Genomic DNA, 20213 nt, shown 5'->3' on the forward strand with positions numbered 1-20213 from the left:
ATCAGTGCAGAAGTAATTTCACGATTTCCTACCGGTAGAACATTGATCACTAACTAGCAAGGAATGCATTTATCAAGTTTGCCAAAACTGAAAAATTTAGGATATGATCATTTGAGAAGTATTTGTTCTCGGTAAAGATAATGTTGAAATGCATTTGATTACAGTGGTAAGAAATTTTGCAGAAAGAGAAGGTTACTTTGAACTTTAGATGCATGTTCTTAATTTGGATGCAGATTTTCGGATCCAGTAAACCTTTTAAGATAAAGTATGTTCGTGCAAACGACGGATCATTTATCATGAAAGAATTACGTAAGGCAATAATGCATCGTAGCAACTGAAAAATAGAGACATCATCACTGCACTAAAAAGATGACAAATTCAGTAAGAAAAAATTATAGACCAATTGCTACCTTATCGTCAGCGTCAAAAATATATGTGAGAGAAACATGGAATCACAAATTACTCCCTTCGCTCATGGTTTTCTGTCACCACTGCTATGTGGTTTCAGATGAAATTATAGCACCCAACATACATTACTCAGACTCATAGAAAATTGCAAAAAGGCTCTAGATACTAAACACACAGCCAGTGCACTATTGATGGATCTGTCCAAAGCATTTGATTGTTGGAATCATGACCTAATGGTTGCTAAACTCAATGCTTATGGTTTTAGTAGCAGCACCTTGAAATTCACATTATCCCACCTTAGAGGAAACAAAGAGTCGAAATAAACGGCGCTTTCAGTGACTGGAAAACCACGAGTGAAGGTGTGTCACAAGGACAAATTTTGGGATCTCTCTTGTTCAATATATATACATATATGACATGTTTATGTTTATATCAAATAGCCAAATATGCAATTATGCTGATAATACGACACTATATGTCATCCACCAAGACATTAAGGAGGCTATTACAACACTAGATCAAGACGTACTTTTTATTAGAGAATAGTTTCAAAATAATGATATGAAACTGAATGGGGACAAATGCCATCTAATAAATTTTGATAAAAGCAACAATGACACATCTTTGAAAAAAACAATAATACGAAAATCAAACCTAGAAAAACAACAGAAACTTTTGGTATAAGTATTGACCATAATTCATCGCTCAAAGGACACGCACAATAAATATCCAAAAAGGGCATCTCAGGAGTAACCTTTCCTCCTTCATTTGAAGCCATCCCAATCTCGAGATACCGTTAGTGCTGTTTAGATAGTTGTCTGTTTGGATTCAAGGCGACTATATTCAGTCATCCTAGTCAATCTTTGACAAGACGAAAGATGCTGGACCTTTTTCTACGAATCAGAGTCAGAACCATCGCTACGGTTGGGGCGTGACACTCCCTTAAAAAAAATTTCATTGAAAAAACAAGGGGTTTTTGTAGGGGTCCTTCGTTGGCAAAAAGGATAGTGCACCCACTTTGTCGGCTAATGAGATCCGAGCACCCTTTAACATTGAGTTAACATGGTTTCCCTATTTTCAATGTTCTATTATAGCTTGCTTTGCATGTCTGTTGCTTCCATTTTCTTTCCTTTTATTAGAATTTATATTTTTCGTTCAATAATACTTGCCCTTTTTATTTCCTTTTTTCAATAATAAAGTACATTTCATTGATTTCATAGATTTAATCCTGTTTAAGGTCAGCTTTTTTTATTTCAAGATAACGCTTCTTTGTTTTTGCAACTTTTGGACTTCAAAACACTTATCTCTTGTAAAGTTTTCCAACGACACTAAAAGCTGCATTTTTTATGTTTGATTATCAAAATTTAATGTTCATTGGCTTTTTCAAGTGATTTTCCAGCTTAGTGGAGTCTCCATCTGATTTTTACAAATTTTATCATTAATGTTTGGCACAGGATCTCTCAAATCTATACAACCACAGACGTTAAATATGAGCACAGCATCGTTTTATAGTGTACATCATTATTGCAAAATTAAGATAGCGATTACATCATACTTGGTACGTGTTTCCAACCAATTATTTACTATCGAACATTCTAGAAACTTTTCCACTTGTCTCTATCATTCCATGCAAAATAATAACAAACAATACCAAGTGGGAGAAGAAAGTGGAAACTTCCAGAAGAAGAAAAAACAAAAGCATATTGTATGCTTCTAAAAGTAACCTAAACAGCAAAGCAAGTTCTGAAAGCGAACAAAAGTCATTTGCACATATTTCAAACTATCAAAACCAAAGCAAAACACGACAGGGTATCCTGTTTAAAATGCATGAAAAAAGGGTATGCTGTTGAGAATACATGTTTTTGGGCCTTAGATATGGCATGTGTTGCTGTTCTCAGCAAGAGGGTCTCTGACATTGGATAGTTTCAAAAGGAATATCAAAAACCACGAGGTTTCCTCTCAACTGTAGATTATTAAAGGAGAACTGACACGCAAAAATAACTTTGGCTTATTCGATGCAAAATTTGTCGCTGATTTCAAATCTGGAAAAAGTTTTCTTCTTAGATTCGCCGTTTTTCTGATATTTGCACTTTTATCCGTCAAATACGTCACAGCCAGGACTCGGGAATTTCCCGAAGCGGAAACAAGATTATCGCCAGGAGTTGTTAAAATTCTCGGTTGACGTCACAAGTGACATGTTAACAATGCCGTTGTAAAGGCTTTCACCGCAACGGTGAAAATACAAGTGAAGTTTCGTGTTTTATTGAAAAAAGTCCGCGGTGAAAAGACAAAAAATTGTCAGGCATTTCATTTATAAGTATATAGAGGCTAGAAAATCCTAGCTACATGTCTGCTAAGACGCTTATATCCACATAAAATTTATTTTCATGCCATGATATCTTCGAACCAGCATGCTTTGAAACATTGAAAGAACCTCTAAGCTTGTGAAAAAAAGGGTCGACTTTGTTTGAAAACTGATACCGTTTCTTCAAAGTTTTTATTTTTACAATTACAAAAAAATCGCAACATGGGGGGTGGGGGGTTGAAGCAGTAGCCAAAAGACAAACGAAATCTAATGGAGACAGCGGTAAAAGCGATCCTGCAACCTGCTTTGGGTGCAGAAATATGAATTCAAGAAAAAACCTTGGTTGATGGGAGCTGCGAGTGTGACTAAATAATAATTTCACTGAACTTGATTATTTTATTTTAACAGAGGTTGAGATACTAGGGAATAACCTAGTCTTGCAAAAAGCCCATCCCCCACCCAAGTCAAAATTGCTTGCAAAAGAATATAATGCGCCAGTTGATATTCCTATGACAGCTAAACAGCATTTTCTTCGACTAAGAAATCAAGTTTTTGACTAAGAGCTAAGAGCCTATTTCGTAAATCCAGATCTTTCGACTGCCAGGTAACTTATCAGTTCCCGAAACCCTTCACGCCGGGTGAAAATGGCATAAAATCCGCACAAGTCGACTTTTAACCCGCCTTTACTATTCAATATCACTATACAGTTAACGCGTTTAAAACATTGAAAAACAATCATAGAATGTTACATTAACAATTAATAACTTGCAGTTCCGTTTAGGGCATCATGGGCATTTTAGCCAATTTAGGCCATACAGACAAAGCAGTCTGGCCAAAGACGCCTCAATCTGAAATAAAATTCTAGTTTTACGATACCTGATCTCATTTAGATTGTAGCAATAGCATTATTTTTAATAGAAATTCCATATCAGTTTGTACTTCCAGTCTGTTCTTTGTTTACAATATCGTCACTGTTGAGCCATGGGACGACTGTCTGCCCAAGCGGCAGCGCTGGTTGGTAGCAAAAACTCAGACGGCTGAAACTCTCCATTTGTTTCGAAATCAGTGTAATAAAACTCCGATTCAGAGTCCCAAACTATTGAAAAAGTCAACTATGTGTCAAAAATGCAAAATTAGCTCCTTTCACATGCACAAAATAAACATTTGTCCGCAGCATTTTGTTAAAGGTTTCTATAGAGAAACACAATACGTGCTGAGAACATGTCACTTGTGACGTCAAAGATGATCGTCCACTCGTGACGATTTTCGCCTCGAGTCTCAAGTTGTCGGAACAATTGTCGTTTCTCAACTTAAAACGCCTGTATTTCAAAAACGGTAACTGTGATTTAAAAAAATTTTTCGATCCTGGAATTTGCTTGTCACAAACTACCGTTTTAGCCAAACTTATTTTTGCGTGTCAGTTCTCCTTTAAGGTGATATGTCGAGAATGCAAGGTTTCTGTTACTTCAGGATGATCCTTGTGAGCCCATTTTGTTTTTAACATGTATTTAAATGCTTGTTGGCGTTAGTTATCATAGCTAGACCAAAGCCAAACTTTAAATAAAGAAGATTCTATGCATACTTGTTTATTTATATATTTCATAACGCTGAGTACTTGGCTGAATCAGATGACCTTGACGCATCTCTTTTGTTGCATCGTATTGGCGATTGAAACCTTATCAGCAGCTAACAATAACGTTCTGGCGAGCAAATGCACAGCAATTGAATTGAATTGAACGGTGCTGTGGCTAAACTAAAACGGCAAGATGTAGCTCCACCCCTGCTTCAGAAGTTTATATAATTTCATCAACCCCTTTTCTGCTGTAGATTAGCAACCAATATTTGCTGTAGTAGTAAAATATTTGAGATGCTTCAGAAGACTGTTGTGTGAGCTCTTACCTAAGATTAATAACGGTTCGATATTTTGAGAAAAACATTTTCAATATGAAATTTAGGAGATGACTTTATTCGACACAACTTATTCTTGCTTTGCCTTCAATTACATTTCAAAAGCTCAATCCCTTGAAAACTGTATTTTCATTTATTTATTTTAGGAAAAATATTCTATACACCACTCTGCTTTAAGGATTTCCAATTACCCCCCACCCCCCCCCCCCCCACCCCCGCAGATAGATGTATAGAATACTTTTCCTGTGCGTTGGTAGCTGGTTTCTTTCAAATCAAGATTCTAACCTGATTTATTATGCACTAGTTCTTTGAATAATAAATTCATACATTTATGCTTAAAGCCCGTTATGACCATATTTTATACAGTGCATTGATTTTCCAACCAATGAAAGAGAAACTTTCTTAATTTGTCGTATCTTTCATTCATAAGGTGACTAAGCTATCAGATTTGCTGTCTAACCAATTATAGAAATCGCTCCCCTCTTTGCTTATTTTTATTCAAGAAAATCTTCGAATCACTTATCTCTCCCTCAAAATTACCCCTCCACTGCCCCTTTGTATGATATCTATAGAAACCAGCCTCTTATCAATTAGGTTTACTAATCTCTCTTCTTTCTTTGATGCAAGAGTCAATGTGGCCTTAGGCCTTAATTGAAAACAAAAAGTCTGCCCGTTCATCGTTACTTTGTAATCTTTTGGTTGCTCTTCTACAGCGTAAAATAAATGAATAAATAAATGAATAATTCTGTCCATTAAATAATTAATTCAAAATAAATAAATAGATAAGTAATAAGATTTATTTTTGCAGCGTGAATGTATTTCCATCCACGTTGGTCAAGCCGGTGTGCAGATGGGTAATGCATGCTGGGAATTGTACTGCTTAGAACACGGTATTCAGCCTGATGGACAAATGCCAAGTGACAAGACCATTGGAGGTGGTGATGATTCCTTCAACACTTTCTTCAGCGAAACTGGTGCTGGAAAACACGTACCCAGGGCTGTCTTTGTCGATCTCGAACCCACAGTTGTAGGTAGGTGTTGCCTGTTCTATCTGCTTCAGCAAAAGATTCGACTTCAGAAGATTCGACTTCAGCGAAAGATTCGACTTCTCATGAATCAAATCTCATTTCATCGAGTTGTGACTGGATTTTAATTATTTTTACCAAGCTACTTGGTCTGTAAAACTTATTTCCTACTTGCTTTCCTTTCAGATGAAGTCAGAACTGGCACATACAGACAGCTGTTCCACCCAGAACAACTCATCACTGGAAAGGAGGACGCAGCCAACAACTACGCTCGTGGACACTACACCGTTGGCAAGGAAATAATTGACCTTGTCCTGGACAGAATCCGAAAATTGGCAGATCAGTGTACTGGTCTTCAAGGATTTCTGATCTTCCACTCCTTTGGTGGTGGTACTGGCTCTGGATTCTCTTCCCTTCTCATGGAACGTCTCTCAGTTGATTACGGCAAAAAGTCAAAACTGGAGTTTGCCATCTATCCAGCACCCCAGATTTCAACAGCTGTTGTTGAGCCATATAACTCCATCCTGACCACTCACACTACCTTGGAGCACTCAGACTGTGCTTTCATGGTAGACAACGAGGCGCTCTATGACATCTGCAGAAGAAACCTGGACATTGAGAGACCAACTTACACCAACTTGAACAGGTTGATTGGCCAGATTGTGTCTTCCATCACTGTATCTTTGAGATTTGATGGTGCATTGAATGTTGACTTGACTGAGTTCCAGACCAACTTGGTGCCATACCCACGTATCCACTTCCCATTGGCCACCTATGCTCCTGTGATCTCTGCTGAGAAGGCATACCACGAGCAGTTGACTGTTGCTGAAATCACCAATGCCTGCTTTGAGCCCGCTAATCAGATGGTGAAATGTGACCCACGTCATGGCAAATACATGGCATGTTGCTTGCTGTACCGTGGTGATGTTGTGCCAAAGGATGTGAATGCAGCCATTGCAACAATCAAAACAAAGAGGACCATCCAGTTTGTGGACTGGTGCCCAACTGGCTTCAAGGTTGGCATCAACTATCAGCCACCAACAGTTGTGCCAGGAGGTGATTTAGCCAAAGTACAAAGAGCATTGTGCATGTTGAGCAACACAACTGCAATTGCCGAGGCATGGGCAAGGCTTGATCACAAGTTTGATCTGATGTATGCCAAGCGTGCCTTTGTGCATTGGTATGTAGGAGAAGGTATGGAAGAAGGTGAATTCTCAGAAGCAAGAGAAGATTTGGCTGCCCTTGAGAAGGACTATGAAGAAGTTGGAGTTGACTCTGTTGATGCAGAAGGAGAAGAGGAAGGAGACGAATATTAGATTCTCCTATATAATTGAACATCAGTAGTTTGCTTTGATAAATTTCAAGTGTAGAGATTTTTTTAAATGCATCGTTTTGATTTCACATACAGACACAGAAAGTTTGAATCTTTCTCCTGTTTCTTGTTTCTATTCTTTCATCACTTTTGTAGTCAGCATGGAAAGGTAATTTGAGGTTACTGAATCCTAAAAGTATATTGTTGAAAGATTAGGATAGTTGTAAGAATAGTGTTTGAATGCATTTCAGCAGTTTGAGAGCTTGAAATGTTTAAGATGAGAGGTATTTGATCGTAAGCATTCCAAAGCTACTAAATTTTTGATATGTTATATGAAAAGATCTTTTTGAGCTTGAGTTTGCCAAAACTACGAAGTATTTGTTCTCAGTAAATATTGTGTTATAATGCATTTGATTACAGTAATAAGACATGTTGCAAAAAGAGAAGGTTACCTTGAACTGTGGATGCATATTCTTGATTTGGATGGAGATTTTCGGATTCGGTATACCGTTAATTCTTTTCAGGCCCCAGAGGAGCTTATTGTTTTTTGTGGTCGTGATAAATTGTGGGGTTTTGAAAGAGAAATTAAGTTAATCCCGTTATAAGGTTCTTTCAGTTATACCGTACTTCTGCGTACTAGGCAAATTCCATTGGATACAACGTACTATGTTTTTGAAAATCAATTGTGTTGCGTCACTTGTGTCAAGGTACCATGTGTCATAGGAGAAGTTGCGATCTTTTGATAATGTTCTAATTGTATTCTGTAGCCACGCTCTCAATTTAAACTGATTCGCATACAGACGAGAATGATTCCAGTGAAACAAATCGATTCATGCGGAAAAAATCAACTCACACAAATTTCTAGCGAGTCGCAAAAGAAATCCTGATTCACACATTAAGTACTCATGTCACACATTAGGCATATTAAGACAGGGATCCAACACAATCAAATTTTGATGTCGGTGGAGACTGCTGGGATCTCAAGTAGTCAAATTTGTGATATTCGTGAGACTGGTGGTTTTTGGAAATTTCGCTAAGGCATGACCCCTCAATCAAATTGTAGCCTTAAAATGATATAGCGTATCATTTAAAATTTCATTCACGAATTCACAGATAGTTAAAGGCTTTTCACGACATAACGCAAGAAAAACTCATGTTTCACGCTTCACGTAGGAATCTTCATTCACAAAATCACGCATAAAAAATCGAGATTTCACGATTTTACGCACGAAAATAAGGCGTCACGGAAAAGTACGGGGGGTAATATTGTACGATTGTGCGACATGTGATACGTAAATTTAGTGAGGCATATGTTATGTAAATTCATGATGCTGCCCACCACCCGAAAAGAGTCAATGCAAGACCCGGCACTTTGATTTAAAATAAACGCCCTGTAGTGGAGCTTTCGCAAAAAGTTGCAGACCTAACAAAGGCAGAGAAATTTGAATGAGTTAAGATAGATTCAAATGAGATAAGATTGATTCGAATGAGTTTATTCTGAGACATTACATCAGTTGGATTTTGTCTTCATCGTATTTCGAGATATTAGCCCTTTAAAGGTTTTCCTCCCATTGGTTTTTGGAATATTTTTTACCTAACAAGCTCACAACTTTAAAAGCTTACATGTAGGATATTTAATACTTGGTCCAAAAGCCAAGTTTCGTTAATTTGTGTAAACATGATTTCTAGATTTATGGCGTCCAATTTAAAGCTGATCGAGTCAAAACTGCGATTTGCTTTTTCAAATTACACTCTTTTTTATAAGAACAATTTTATAAGAACACAAGCCTCAAAATGGGTCAAAATTTAAGAACAAATTAGGCCGAGCTACTGTAAAATGAAATTTTGAACAACGTTTTATCTCAAAAACGAGGATATTTAACCATGTGTGGGTGCTTTTTCGGTGAACATTAAAACATGGCGGCAAATTAAGTTTGTCTCTACGCACTTTGTTACTTTGTTGGCAAAAGAGGCCTGAATACCTCCCCAGAACGAAAAGCTAGAAATCGCACTGCTTATACTCTAAACATTTAAGAACAAATTAAGAACAATCCAGCCTCAGATTTTCGGAAAAATTAAGAACAGTCAGCTGAACTCAAATTTACCGGTTCTTATAAAAAAAGAGTGTAAACTGCGAGCGAGTTTCAAATTAACAAAGAGAGGAATACACGAAGCTTCTATTATATATATCGTATTTTCTAGTTTTTGGCTTTTGATCCATGAGAATTAAATCAATAGTTTGAATTTGAATTAAATCAACTAGGTTAAACTTATGTTGAAAATATTATACCTGAAATAACTTACTGAGTAACTACAGGACACACTTCCGAAGCGGATGTAAATTGTCTGACTGAATGAAAGTCCAACTTTTTTCTGGCGCGACTTTTATCAAGGTGATTTTTTAGGGATTAAACTGTATGTACAAAATAGAAGATCGCTTGATAAAAATTTTTTGACGAGGATAGAAAATTATCAGTGCACCCAATTTTTCGGCTGATGAAATCTGAGCACCCTCCTTGAGCAGGTCCTGATAAGTGTAACGTCTCTGAATCCTTTAACATCGATTTAACAAAATTTCTTTCCTTTCCCTTTTTCATTTTCTTTCCTTTGATAATAAAGTATATTTCATTGATTTCATAGATTTTAGCTTGTTTAATTATACGTGGTCTTTTATGTGATCAGCTATCGCAAACAATACACCAATTCGACCTACGGCCTCGTTTTGAAAATTTCTCCTCACCTAATTATACGACTTTCTAAAGCTCAGATTTGGTTTTATCACCATAATTTTAGGCCGGATACAATTTTTCATATTGTTTGTGCTTGTATTTTAGATTTTACGGAGAAATTAAGTTTGAAAACTTGTAAGGGATTTGACCGTCAAAAATCATTCGGGGGGGGAAACTTTACCCCCCTAGTCGCCAATCACGGTCAAATCCCTTGTAAATTTTTTATCTTTTTGTCGTCATAAAATCAATATCGTGAGCAATACCATAATGAAAACTTCAAAGTATGCTAAAATCATTGCTTGGAATCCGAATCTGAGGTCAAAAATTTGGTACAAAATAATTTGAAATTTTTTCGAATTGTAAGTCGAATTGGTCTATACGATCAGCCAATCACATCGACGCTCGCAAAGAATAGCAGTATCTATTTTCCCATCACCACGAAGTTATCTCTCAATTCTATACGACCACAGACGTTGAATACGAGCGCAACATCGTTTTATAGTGTACATCATTATTGCAAAATTAAGATAGCGATTACATCATACTTGGTACGTGTTTCCAACCAATTATTTACTATCAAACATTCTAGAAATTTGTCCACGTGTATCTATCATTCTATACAAAATAATAAACAATACCAAGTGGGACAAGAAAGTGAAAACTTCCAAAAGAAGAAAAAACAAAAGCATATTGTATGCTTCTAAAAGTAACCTAAACAGCAAAGCAAGTTCTGAAAGCGGGACAAAAGTCGCTTGCACGTATTTCAAACTAGCAAAACCAAAGCAAAACACGACAGGGTATCCTGTTGAAAAGGCATGAAAACAGGGTATGCTGTTGAGAATGCATGTTTTTTGGGCCTTAGATATGGCATTCGACCCTTTTTCTCAGCAACAAGATCTTTGACTTTTGATAGTTTCAAAAAAGATACAAAACCAAAGCAAAACACGACAGGGTATGCTGTTGAAAATGTGTGTTTTAGGGCCTAAGATATGGCATGCAGGGTGTCTGATTTTGAATGGTTTCAAAAGGAATATAAAAAACCACGAGGTTTCTGTAGATTGTTAAGGTGATATGTCGAGAATGCAAGGTTTCTGTTACTTCAGGCTGATCCTTGTGAGCCCATTTTGTTTTAACATGTATTTAAATGTTTGTTGGCGTTAGTTATCATAGCTAGACCAAAGCCAAACTTTAAATAACGAAGATTCTATGCATACTTGTTTATTTATATATTTCATAACGCTAAATACTTGTCTGAATCAGATGATCTTGACGCATCCTTTTTGTTACATCTTTTTTGGCGATTTAAACCGTATTGGAATCAGCAGCTAACAATAACGTTATGGCTAGCAAATTGACCGCAATTGAATTGAACTGTGTTGTGGCTAAACTAAAACGACAAGAAGTAGCTCCACCCCTCCTTCAGAAGTGTATATAATTTCTTCAACCCTTTTTCTCCTGTAGATTAGCAACCAATATTTGCTGTAGTAGTAAAATATTTGAGATGCTTCAGAAGACTGTTGTGTGTGTGTGACCTGTATTTTCATATGTTTTTCAGGAAAAATATTCTATACACCACTCTGCTTCAAGGATTTCAGAAGCCCCCCCCCGCCCCCCACCCCCGCAGATAGATGTATAGAATACTTTTCCTGTACGTTGGTAGCTGGTTTCTTGCAAATGAAGATTCTAACCCGATTTATTATGCACTAGTCCTTTGAATAATAAATTCATACATTTATGCTTACAGCCCGTTATGACCATATTTTATACAGTGCTTTGATTTTCCAACTAATGAAGGAGAAACTTTCTTAATTTGTCGTATCCTTCAATCATAAGGTGACTAAGCTATCAGATTTGCTGTCTAACCAATTACAGAAATTGCTCCCCTCTATGCTTATTTTTATTCAAGAAAATCTCCGAATCACTTATCTCTTCCTCAAAATTACCCCTCCACTGCCCCTTTGTATGATATCTATAGAAACCAGCCTATTATCAATTAGGTTTACTAATCTCTTTTCTTTCTTTGATGCAAGAATCAATATGGCCTTAGGCCTTAATTGAAAACAAAAGGTGTGCCCGTTCATCGTTACTTTGTAATCTTTTCGTTGCTTTTCTTCTACAGCGTGAAATGAATGAATAAATAAGTAATAAAATTTATTTTTGCAGCGTGAATGTTTATCCATCCACATTGGTCAAGCCGGTGTGCAGATGGGTAATGCATGCTGGGAATTGTACTGCTTAGAACACGGTATTCAACCTGATGGACAAATGCCAAGTGACAAGACCATTGGAGGTGGTGATGATTCCTTCAACACTTTCTTCAGTGAAACTGGATCTGGAAAACACGTACCCAGGGCTGTCTTTGTCGATCTCGAACCCACTGTTGTAGGTAGGTGCTGCCTGTTCTATCTGCTTTAGCAAAAGTTTCGACATCTCCTTTTATCACTGTTCAGCTGGATTTTGCTTGTTACAAGTCAGTTTCTAAGTACATGAATATTAATTCCTAGCTATTTCTTTCCAGATGAGGTCAGAACTGGCACATACAGACAGCTGTTCCACCCAGAACAACTCATCACTGGAAAGGAGGATGCAGCCAACAACTTCGCTCGTGGACACTACACCGTTGGTAAGGGAATTATAGACCTTGTCCTGGACAGAATCCGAAAAATGGCAGATCAGTGTACTGGTCTTCAAGGATTCCTGATCTTCCACTCCTTTGGTGGTGGTACTGGCTCTGGATTCTCTTCCCTCCTCATGGAACGTCTCTCAGTTGATTATGGCAAAAAGTCAAAACTGGAGTTTGCCATCTACCCAGCACCCCAGATATCAACAGCTGTTGTTGAGCCATACAATTCCATTCTGACAACTCACACTACCCTAGAGCATTCAGACTGTGCTTTCATGGTAGACAACGAGGCGCTCTATGACATCTGCAGAAGAAACCTGGACATTGAGAGACCAACTTACACCAACTTGAACAGGTTGATTGGCCAGATTGTGTCTTCCATCACTGTATCTTTGAGATTTGATGGTTCATTGAATGTTGACTTGACCGAGTTCCAGACCAACTTGGTGCCATACCCACGAATCCACTTCCCATTGGTCACCTATGCCCCTGTGATATCTGCTGAGAAGGCATACCATGAGCAGTTGACTGTTTCTGAAATCACCAATTCCTGCTTTGAGCCAGCCAATCAGATGGTGAAATGTGACCCACGTCATGGCAAATACATGGCATGTTGCTTGCTGTTCCGTGGTGATGTTGTGCCAAAGGATGTGAATTCAGCCATTGCAACAATCAAAACAAAGAAGACCATCCAGTTTGTGGACTGGTGCCCAACTGGCTTCAAGGTTGGCATCAACTATCAGCCACCAACAGTTGTGCCAGGAGGTGATTTGGCCAAGGTAAAAAGAGCATTGTGCATGTTGAGCAACACAACTGCAATTGCTGAGGCATGGGCAAGGCTTGATCACAAGTTTGATCTTATGTATGCCAAGCGTGCCTTTGTGCATTGGTATGTAGGAGAAGGTATGGAAGAAGGTGAATTCTCAGAAGCAAGAGAAGATTTGGCAGCTCTTGAGAAGGATTACGAGGAAGTTGGAGCTGACTCTGTTGATGCAGAAGGAGAAGAGGAAGGAGATGAATATTAGATTCTCCTATATAATTGAACATCAGTAGTTTGCTTTGATAAATTTCAAATGTAGAGATTTTTTAAATGCATCATTTTGATTCCACATACAGACACAGAAAGTTTGAATCTTTCTCCTGTTTCTTGTTTCTTCCTCTTCCATCACTTTTATAGTCAGCATGAGAATGTATTTTGAGATTACTGATTCCTAAAAGCATATTGTTGAAAGATTGGGACAGTCAAAAGAGTAATTAAGGTTTAGGAGCTTAAAATGTTTTAGATGAGAGGTATTTGATCTTAAGCATTCCAAAGCTACTAAATTTAGGATATGTTTTATGAAAAGATCTTTTTGAGCTTGAGTTTGCCAAAACTACGAAGTATTTGTTCTCAGTAAAGATTATGTTGAAATGCATTTGATTACAGTAATAAGACATATTGCAAAAAGAGAAGGTTACCTTGAACTGTGGATGCATATTCTTGATTTGGATGCAGATTTTCGCACTCGGTTGAGCATGCATGTTTTTTGGGCCTTAGATGTGGCGTTCGACCCTTTTTCTCAGCAACAGGATCTTTGACTTTTGATAGTTTCAAAAAAGAACAAGCAAAACCAAAGCAAAACACGACAGGGTATGCTGTTGAAAATGCATGTTTTAGGGCCTAAGATATGGCATGCGATGCTGTTCTCAGCAACAGGATCTCTGACTTTGGATAGTTTCAAAAAAGATACAAGCAAAACACGACAGGGTATGGTGTTGATAATGTATGTTTTAGGGCCTAAGATATGGCATGCGATGCTGTTCTGAGCTACAGGATCTCTGACTTTGGATAGTTTCAAAAAAGATACAAGCAAAACACGACAGGGTATGGTGTTGGAAATGTGTGTTTTAGGGCCTAAGATATGGCATGCGATGCTGTTCTGAGCTACAGGATCTCTGACTTTGGATAGTTTCAAAAAAGATACAAAACCAAAGCAAAACACGACAGGGTATGCTGTTGAAAATGCATGTTTTAGGGCCTAAGATATGGCATGCGATGCTGTTCTCAGCAACAGGATCTCTGACTTTGGATAGTTTCAAAAAAGATACAAGCAAAACACGACAGGGTATGGTGTTGATAATGTATGTTTTAGGGCCTAAGATATGGCATGCGATGCTGTTCTGAGCTACAGGATCTCTGACTTTGGATAGTTTCAAAAAAGATACAAGCAAAACACGACAGGGTATGGTGTTGATAATGTATGTTTTAGGGCCTAAGATATGGCATGCGATGCTGTTCTCAGCAACAGGATCTCTGACTTTGGATAGTTTCAAAAAAGATACAAGCAAAACACGACAGGGTATGGTGTTGAAAATGTGTGTTTTAGGGCCTAAGATATGGCATGCGATGCTGTTCTGAGCTACAGGATCTCTGACTTTGGATAGTTTCAAAAAAGATGCAAGCAAAACACGACAGGGTATGGTGTTGATAATGTATGTTTTAGGGCCTAAGATATGGCATGCGATGCTGTTCTCTGCAACAGGATCTCTGACTTTGGATAGTTTCAAAAAAGATACAAGCAAAACACGACAGGGTATGGTGTTGGAAATGTGTGTTTTAGGGCCTAAGATATGGCATGCGATGCTGTTCTGAGCTACAGGATCTCTGACTTTGGATAGTTTCAAAAAAGATACAAAACCAAAGCAAAACACGACAGGGTATGCTGTTGAAAATGTGTGTTTTAGGGCCTAAGATAAGCCATGCAGGGTGTCTGATTTTGAATGGTTTTAAAAGAAGTATCAAAGGCCACATTTTTTCCTTGCAACTGTAGATTATTTGAGAGATATGTTGAGAATGTAAGGTTTTTGTTATTTCAGGCTGATTGATATTCTTGCAAGCCCATTTTGCTTTTAACATGTATTCAAATGTTGGTTGGCCTTAACTGTCATAGCTAGACTAAAGCCAAACTTTAAATAAGGAAGATTCTATGCATACTTGTTGATTTATATATTTCATAACGCTAAGTACTTGGCTAAATCAAATGACCTTGACGCATCTCTTTTGTTGCATCTTTTTGGCGATTGAAACCGTATTGAATTGAATGGTGTTGTGGCTAAACTAAAACAACAAGAAAAAGTCGCGTAAAAATATTTGAACATTCCGAAACACAAGTTGCATTGTAGCACGGTGACTAAACTAGCTGATTTTGTTGCACTTGACTGAATTGATAGACGCTCTATCTGCTTTAGCGTCCGTAAAGTGAGGCAATAGCGAAGCAGAGTCTAATGGCGGCATAAGACTAACGAACAACAGGCAAACGCTTGTGCACCAATCAGATGCCCGTGTGTATAAAAATGTTTTTGTCTTTTCATTGCCTTAGTAACCTGTCGACAACAACACGTTAGCAAATGTGAGACCTGCTTAACACAAGCATTTCTTTCGCTCTTCGACCCGTAACACGTCGCTCGGAAGTTTTCTGTAAAGTTTCTTTGAACATTCAAAAAGAAGACAACAAAACAATATGGTAAGAACTCTTAACTCTATTTTACTGTATTACGTATGCTATTATATAGTTCTCATACTATATAATAGTCTTCTCGCGATATTATTGCGTTTGTAGCTTATGATAACAAAGCACTTTGCGATAATGACAGCTTTATCTTGTACAAAGCCGGTTGGCCTTAATCCCGCATCTTGCCATCCAACCATTCAACCGGCTTGGTTTTTGTCATTGGGGTATTTCATTGTAAGTTTCTCGTGGAATACCTTTTTCTTTCTGTTTCGTTTTGTCCATCATATTGGACCTTCATAAGTGTATATAATTTCTTCAACTCTTTTTCTGCTGTAGATGAGCAACTAGTATCTACTGTAGCAGTAAAATATTTTAGATGCTTCAGAAGACTGTTGTGTGAGCTCTTACCATCGATTAATAACGGTTCGATACTTTGAGAAAAACATTTTCAATATGAAATTTAGGAGATGACTTTATTCGACGCAACTTTATTTTTGCTTTGCATTCAATTACATTTCAAAAGCTCAATCCCTTGAAAATTGCCTTTTCATTTGTACAATTATGTTTTTTAAAAATAGAATTGAAGAAGAAAGGCTCTTAACCTCGCCACAGAAAATCCTCTCCATGGCAGCATTCAACAACAAACCAATTCTATGAATTATGAGCCTTTATTGAATGTCCACCCGCTGGACATCTGCTATTAAATCTTTTAACTGTCACGTGATATATCTTTAAATTGTTTATTCAGCAAAATAAAACCGAATGACGAAACATTTCGTTCACAATAAATCAGGTTAGAATCTTTCTTTTAAAGATGCCTGTTACCAAGACGCAGGAAAAATATTCTATACACTACTCTGCTTTAAGGATTTCCCATTAACACCAGCACCGGCCCTTTTATAAAGAAATTGATACGTTTATGCTTACAGCCCGTTATGACCATAATTTACACAATGCATTGATTTTCCAACCAATGAAGGAGAAACTTTCTTAATTTGTCGTATCTTTCAATCATAAGGTGACTAAGCTATCCGATTTGCTGTCTAACCAATGACAAAAATTGCTCCCCTCTATGCTTATTTTTATTCAAGAAAATCTCCGAATCACTTATCTCTCCCTCAAAATTACCCCTCCACTACCTCTTTCTAAAATACCAATAAAAGCAAACCTCGTGTCAATAGGGTTTACTAATCTTTCTTTTTTATTTCATGCAAATATCAATATCCTTAGGTCTTAAGTGAAAACGAAAGGTTTGCTTGTTCATCATTACTTTATAACCTTTCAGTTGCTTTTCTTCTACAGCGTCAAATATATTAATAAACAACAAGATTTATTTTTGCAGCGTGAATGTATTTCTATCCACGTTGGTCAAGCCGGTGTACAGATTGGTAATGCATGCTGGGAATTGTACTGCTTGGAACACGGTATCCAGCCTGATGGACAGATGCCAAGTGACAAGACCATTGGAGGTGGTGATGATTCCTTCAACACTTTTTTCAGCGAAACTGGTGCTGGAAAACACGTACCCAGGGCTGTCTTTGTCGATCTCGAGCCCACTGTTGTAGGTAGGTGCTGCCTGTTCTATCTACTTCAGCAAAGGATTCGACTTCTCATGAATCAAATCTCATTTCATCGATTTTTGACTGGATTTTACTTATTTTTACTAAGCTACTTGGTCTCTAAAACTTATTTCCTACTTGCTTTCCTTTCAGATGAAGTCAGAACTGGCACATACAGACAGCTGTTCCACCCAGAACAACTCATCACTGGAAAGGAGGACGCAGCCAACAACTACGCTCGTGGACACTACACCGTTGGAAAGGAACTCATCGACCTTGTCCTGGACAGAATCAGAAAATTGGCAGATCAGTGTACTGGTCTTCAAGGATTTCTGATCTTCCACTCCTTTGGTGGTGGTACTGGCTCTGGATTTTCTTCCCTTCTCATGGAACGTCTCTCAGTTGATTATGGCAAAAAGTCAAAGCTGGAGTTTGCCATCTATCCAGCACCCCAGATTTCAACAGCTGTTGTTGAGCCATACAACTCCATCCTGACCACTCACACTACCTTGGAGCACTCAGACTGTGCTTTCATGGTAGACAACGAGGCCATCTATGACATCTGCAGAAGAAACCTTGATATTGAGAGACCAACTTACACCAACTTGAACAGGTTGATTGGCCAGATTGTGTCTTCCATCACTGCATCTCTAAGATTTGATGGTGCATTGAATGTTGACTTGACTGAGTTCCAGACCAACTTGGTGCCATACCCACGTATCCACTTCCCATTGGCCACCTATGCTCCTGTGATCTCTGCTGAGAAGGCATACCACGAGCAGTTGACTGTTTCTGAAATCACCAATGCCTGCTTTGAGCCAGCCAATCAGATGGTGAAATGTGACCCACGTCATGGCAAATACATGGCATGTTGCTTGCTGTACCGTGGTGATGTTGTGCCAAAGGATGTGAATGCAGCCATTGCAACAATCAAAACAAAGAGGACCATCCAGTTTGTGGACTGGTGCCCAACTGGCTTCAAGGTTGGCATCAACTATCAGCCACCAACTGTTGTGCCAGGAGGTGATTTGGCCAAGGTACAAAGAGCTGTGTGTATGTTGAGCAACACAACTGCAATTGCTGAGGCATGGGCAAGGCTTGATCACAAGTTTGATCTGATGTATGCCAAGCGTGCCTTTGTGCATTGGTATGTAGGAGAAGGTATGGAAGAAGGTGAATTCTCTGAAGCAAGAGAAGATTTGGCAGCTCTTGAGAAGGATTACGAGGAAGTTGGTGTTGATACAACTGGTGAAGAAGGAGAAGAAGACGAGGAAGAATATTAGATGATTTAAAGACATCATGATTTGTCATAAGCACTACCCTATATCTATATCACATCTATTCATCTGTCATTCAATTCACCTGACATTATTGTGTATCGGTTTTTCTGTGTATGAATCTTACGAAGTTTGATTTTATTTACGTGCCCTACCTAGTGATTTTCGGTTTTATTAGACAGGCTGTTTAAGTTTCCGTTGGATGTGAATTCCTCAAATAATAATCCCTTCACCTATACTCCCATGTATCACCTGATTGAGTGCTATTTTAGTTCAATTCCATTTGCAAATCATTTTAATTACCTCAACAAACTAGAACTTAAACATTTTGTAATCTAATTTTTGCTGTTTAATTTTTAATTGTTGGTTGTTCAAAGCGACCCCTTCTAATTCCAATGCGATCCAAAAATTTCCGTTGGTGGAATGACAGAAACCACTAGCTCGTGTCTAAGTGATTAGGATCTTTCATAATTTACCATTCCTCGATTGCCCTATTAGTTAATCATTGACTCAACAAGGAAAGTCATTCAGTAATTTAGTTTCTCAGTCTATACAGTGCACTAGCTTTGCATAGTAAATTCGCACAATGCAATTAATATGTACACCAACTGTCTTTCAGTTCCACGAAAACTACCTTACACTCTTTTCCGGCTAACAGTGAGATTTCATAGTCATAAGAAGATAGCAGGTGAAGGAGCAGATGAATTAGAATTTGAAAACATCTGCTTAGGCGGCCTCCTTAGCGGCCTCCTTAGCGGCCTCCTTAGCGGCCTCCTTAGCGGCCTATTTATCTCATTGCACCTCATTGATCATTCCATGTTTCATTGTGAACATAAACAGAACTGCACCGTTTTGCATTGGAAAGGTTAAAGAAGCAGGAGCCTTCCTTTAATGTTCAAAACACATACCCAATTTTTGCATCTTAAGCGAAGCATTTCGAGGCCGTTGAACAAGATTAATTCTATAAATACCTCAATATATGCTAATATAAAAGACCAGGCCTCATGTCTACATGTTTGGTAATCGAGAAAAGCGTTATGTTTTATTTATAGGTCGGTCAATATCGACCAAAACAGGCATCAAGAACGATTTCCTTTCTCTTTTATGATGCAGCAAACTGTCTTCACAATTTTGACAATTTTCCCTAAGTAATTTTGTTAGAAGTTGAGGTAGCAAGTTGTGCTCTTAAAATCAATGACGCAGTCTGTTTGTTCTATTTTACTGATCGCCTTTATTCCTTTTTCAACTCTTAGAAACAACAGTGTATCAGATTACTACCTTGTCGAATTTTCTTTCTCTCTATTCGGCTTTTTCTTCATAGCTAGCAGAAAGTTCCGGTGTCATACGCGTTTCGGTAACCTTATGCATTTCGGTCCGGGTACACAGACGCATGACAATTTTGGTTATGCAAAAAACGTACCTAAGCACTTAAACAATAGGGTACCAAAACGAACGGTGGAACTTAGCATCCGAACCTGTCCGGGTACACAAATGTTCTGGGTCATATTGTTCAGAATGTAAAGAACAATTGAGCTATTATTCTAAAAAAGGTGCAAATAAGAAGTGGTGCTGTGAT

General features: G+C 38.0%; 1 protein-coding gene across 1 annotated transcript; it reads left to right on the forward strand.

Annotated features, from left to right (window-relative positions):
- The first annotated feature begins 15657 nt into the window (after nt 1-15657).
- Nucleotides 15658-20135, forward strand: LOC135690008 (tubulin alpha-1 chain). Its single transcript, XM_065207410.2, has 3 exons — nt 15658-15813; nt 17144-17366; nt 17514-20135. Exons 1-3 carry the CDS (start codon nt 15811-15813, stop codon nt 18641-18643), a joined length of 1356 nt encoding a protein of 451 aa, XP_065063482.1. The 5' UTR covers nt 15658-15810; the 3' UTR covers nt 18644-20135.
- The last annotated feature ends 78 nt before the right edge of the window (nt 20136-20213 follow it).

This window comes from Rhopilema esculentum, chromosome 5, assembly GCF_057945365.1.
Source record: "Rhopilema esculentum isolate cy_ngs chromosome 5, ASM5794536v1, whole genome shotgun sequence".
NCBI lineage: Eukaryota > Metazoa > Cnidaria > Scyphozoa > Rhizostomeae > Rhizostomatidae > Rhopilema > Rhopilema esculentum.

Coding starts and splice junctions, on each gene's coding strand:
- LOC135690008 (XM_065207410.2), top strand. Junction 17,367..17,513: donor TCTCGAGCCCACTGTTGTAG/GTAGGTGCTGCC, acceptor CTTTCCTTTCAG/ATGAAGTCAGAACTGGCACA.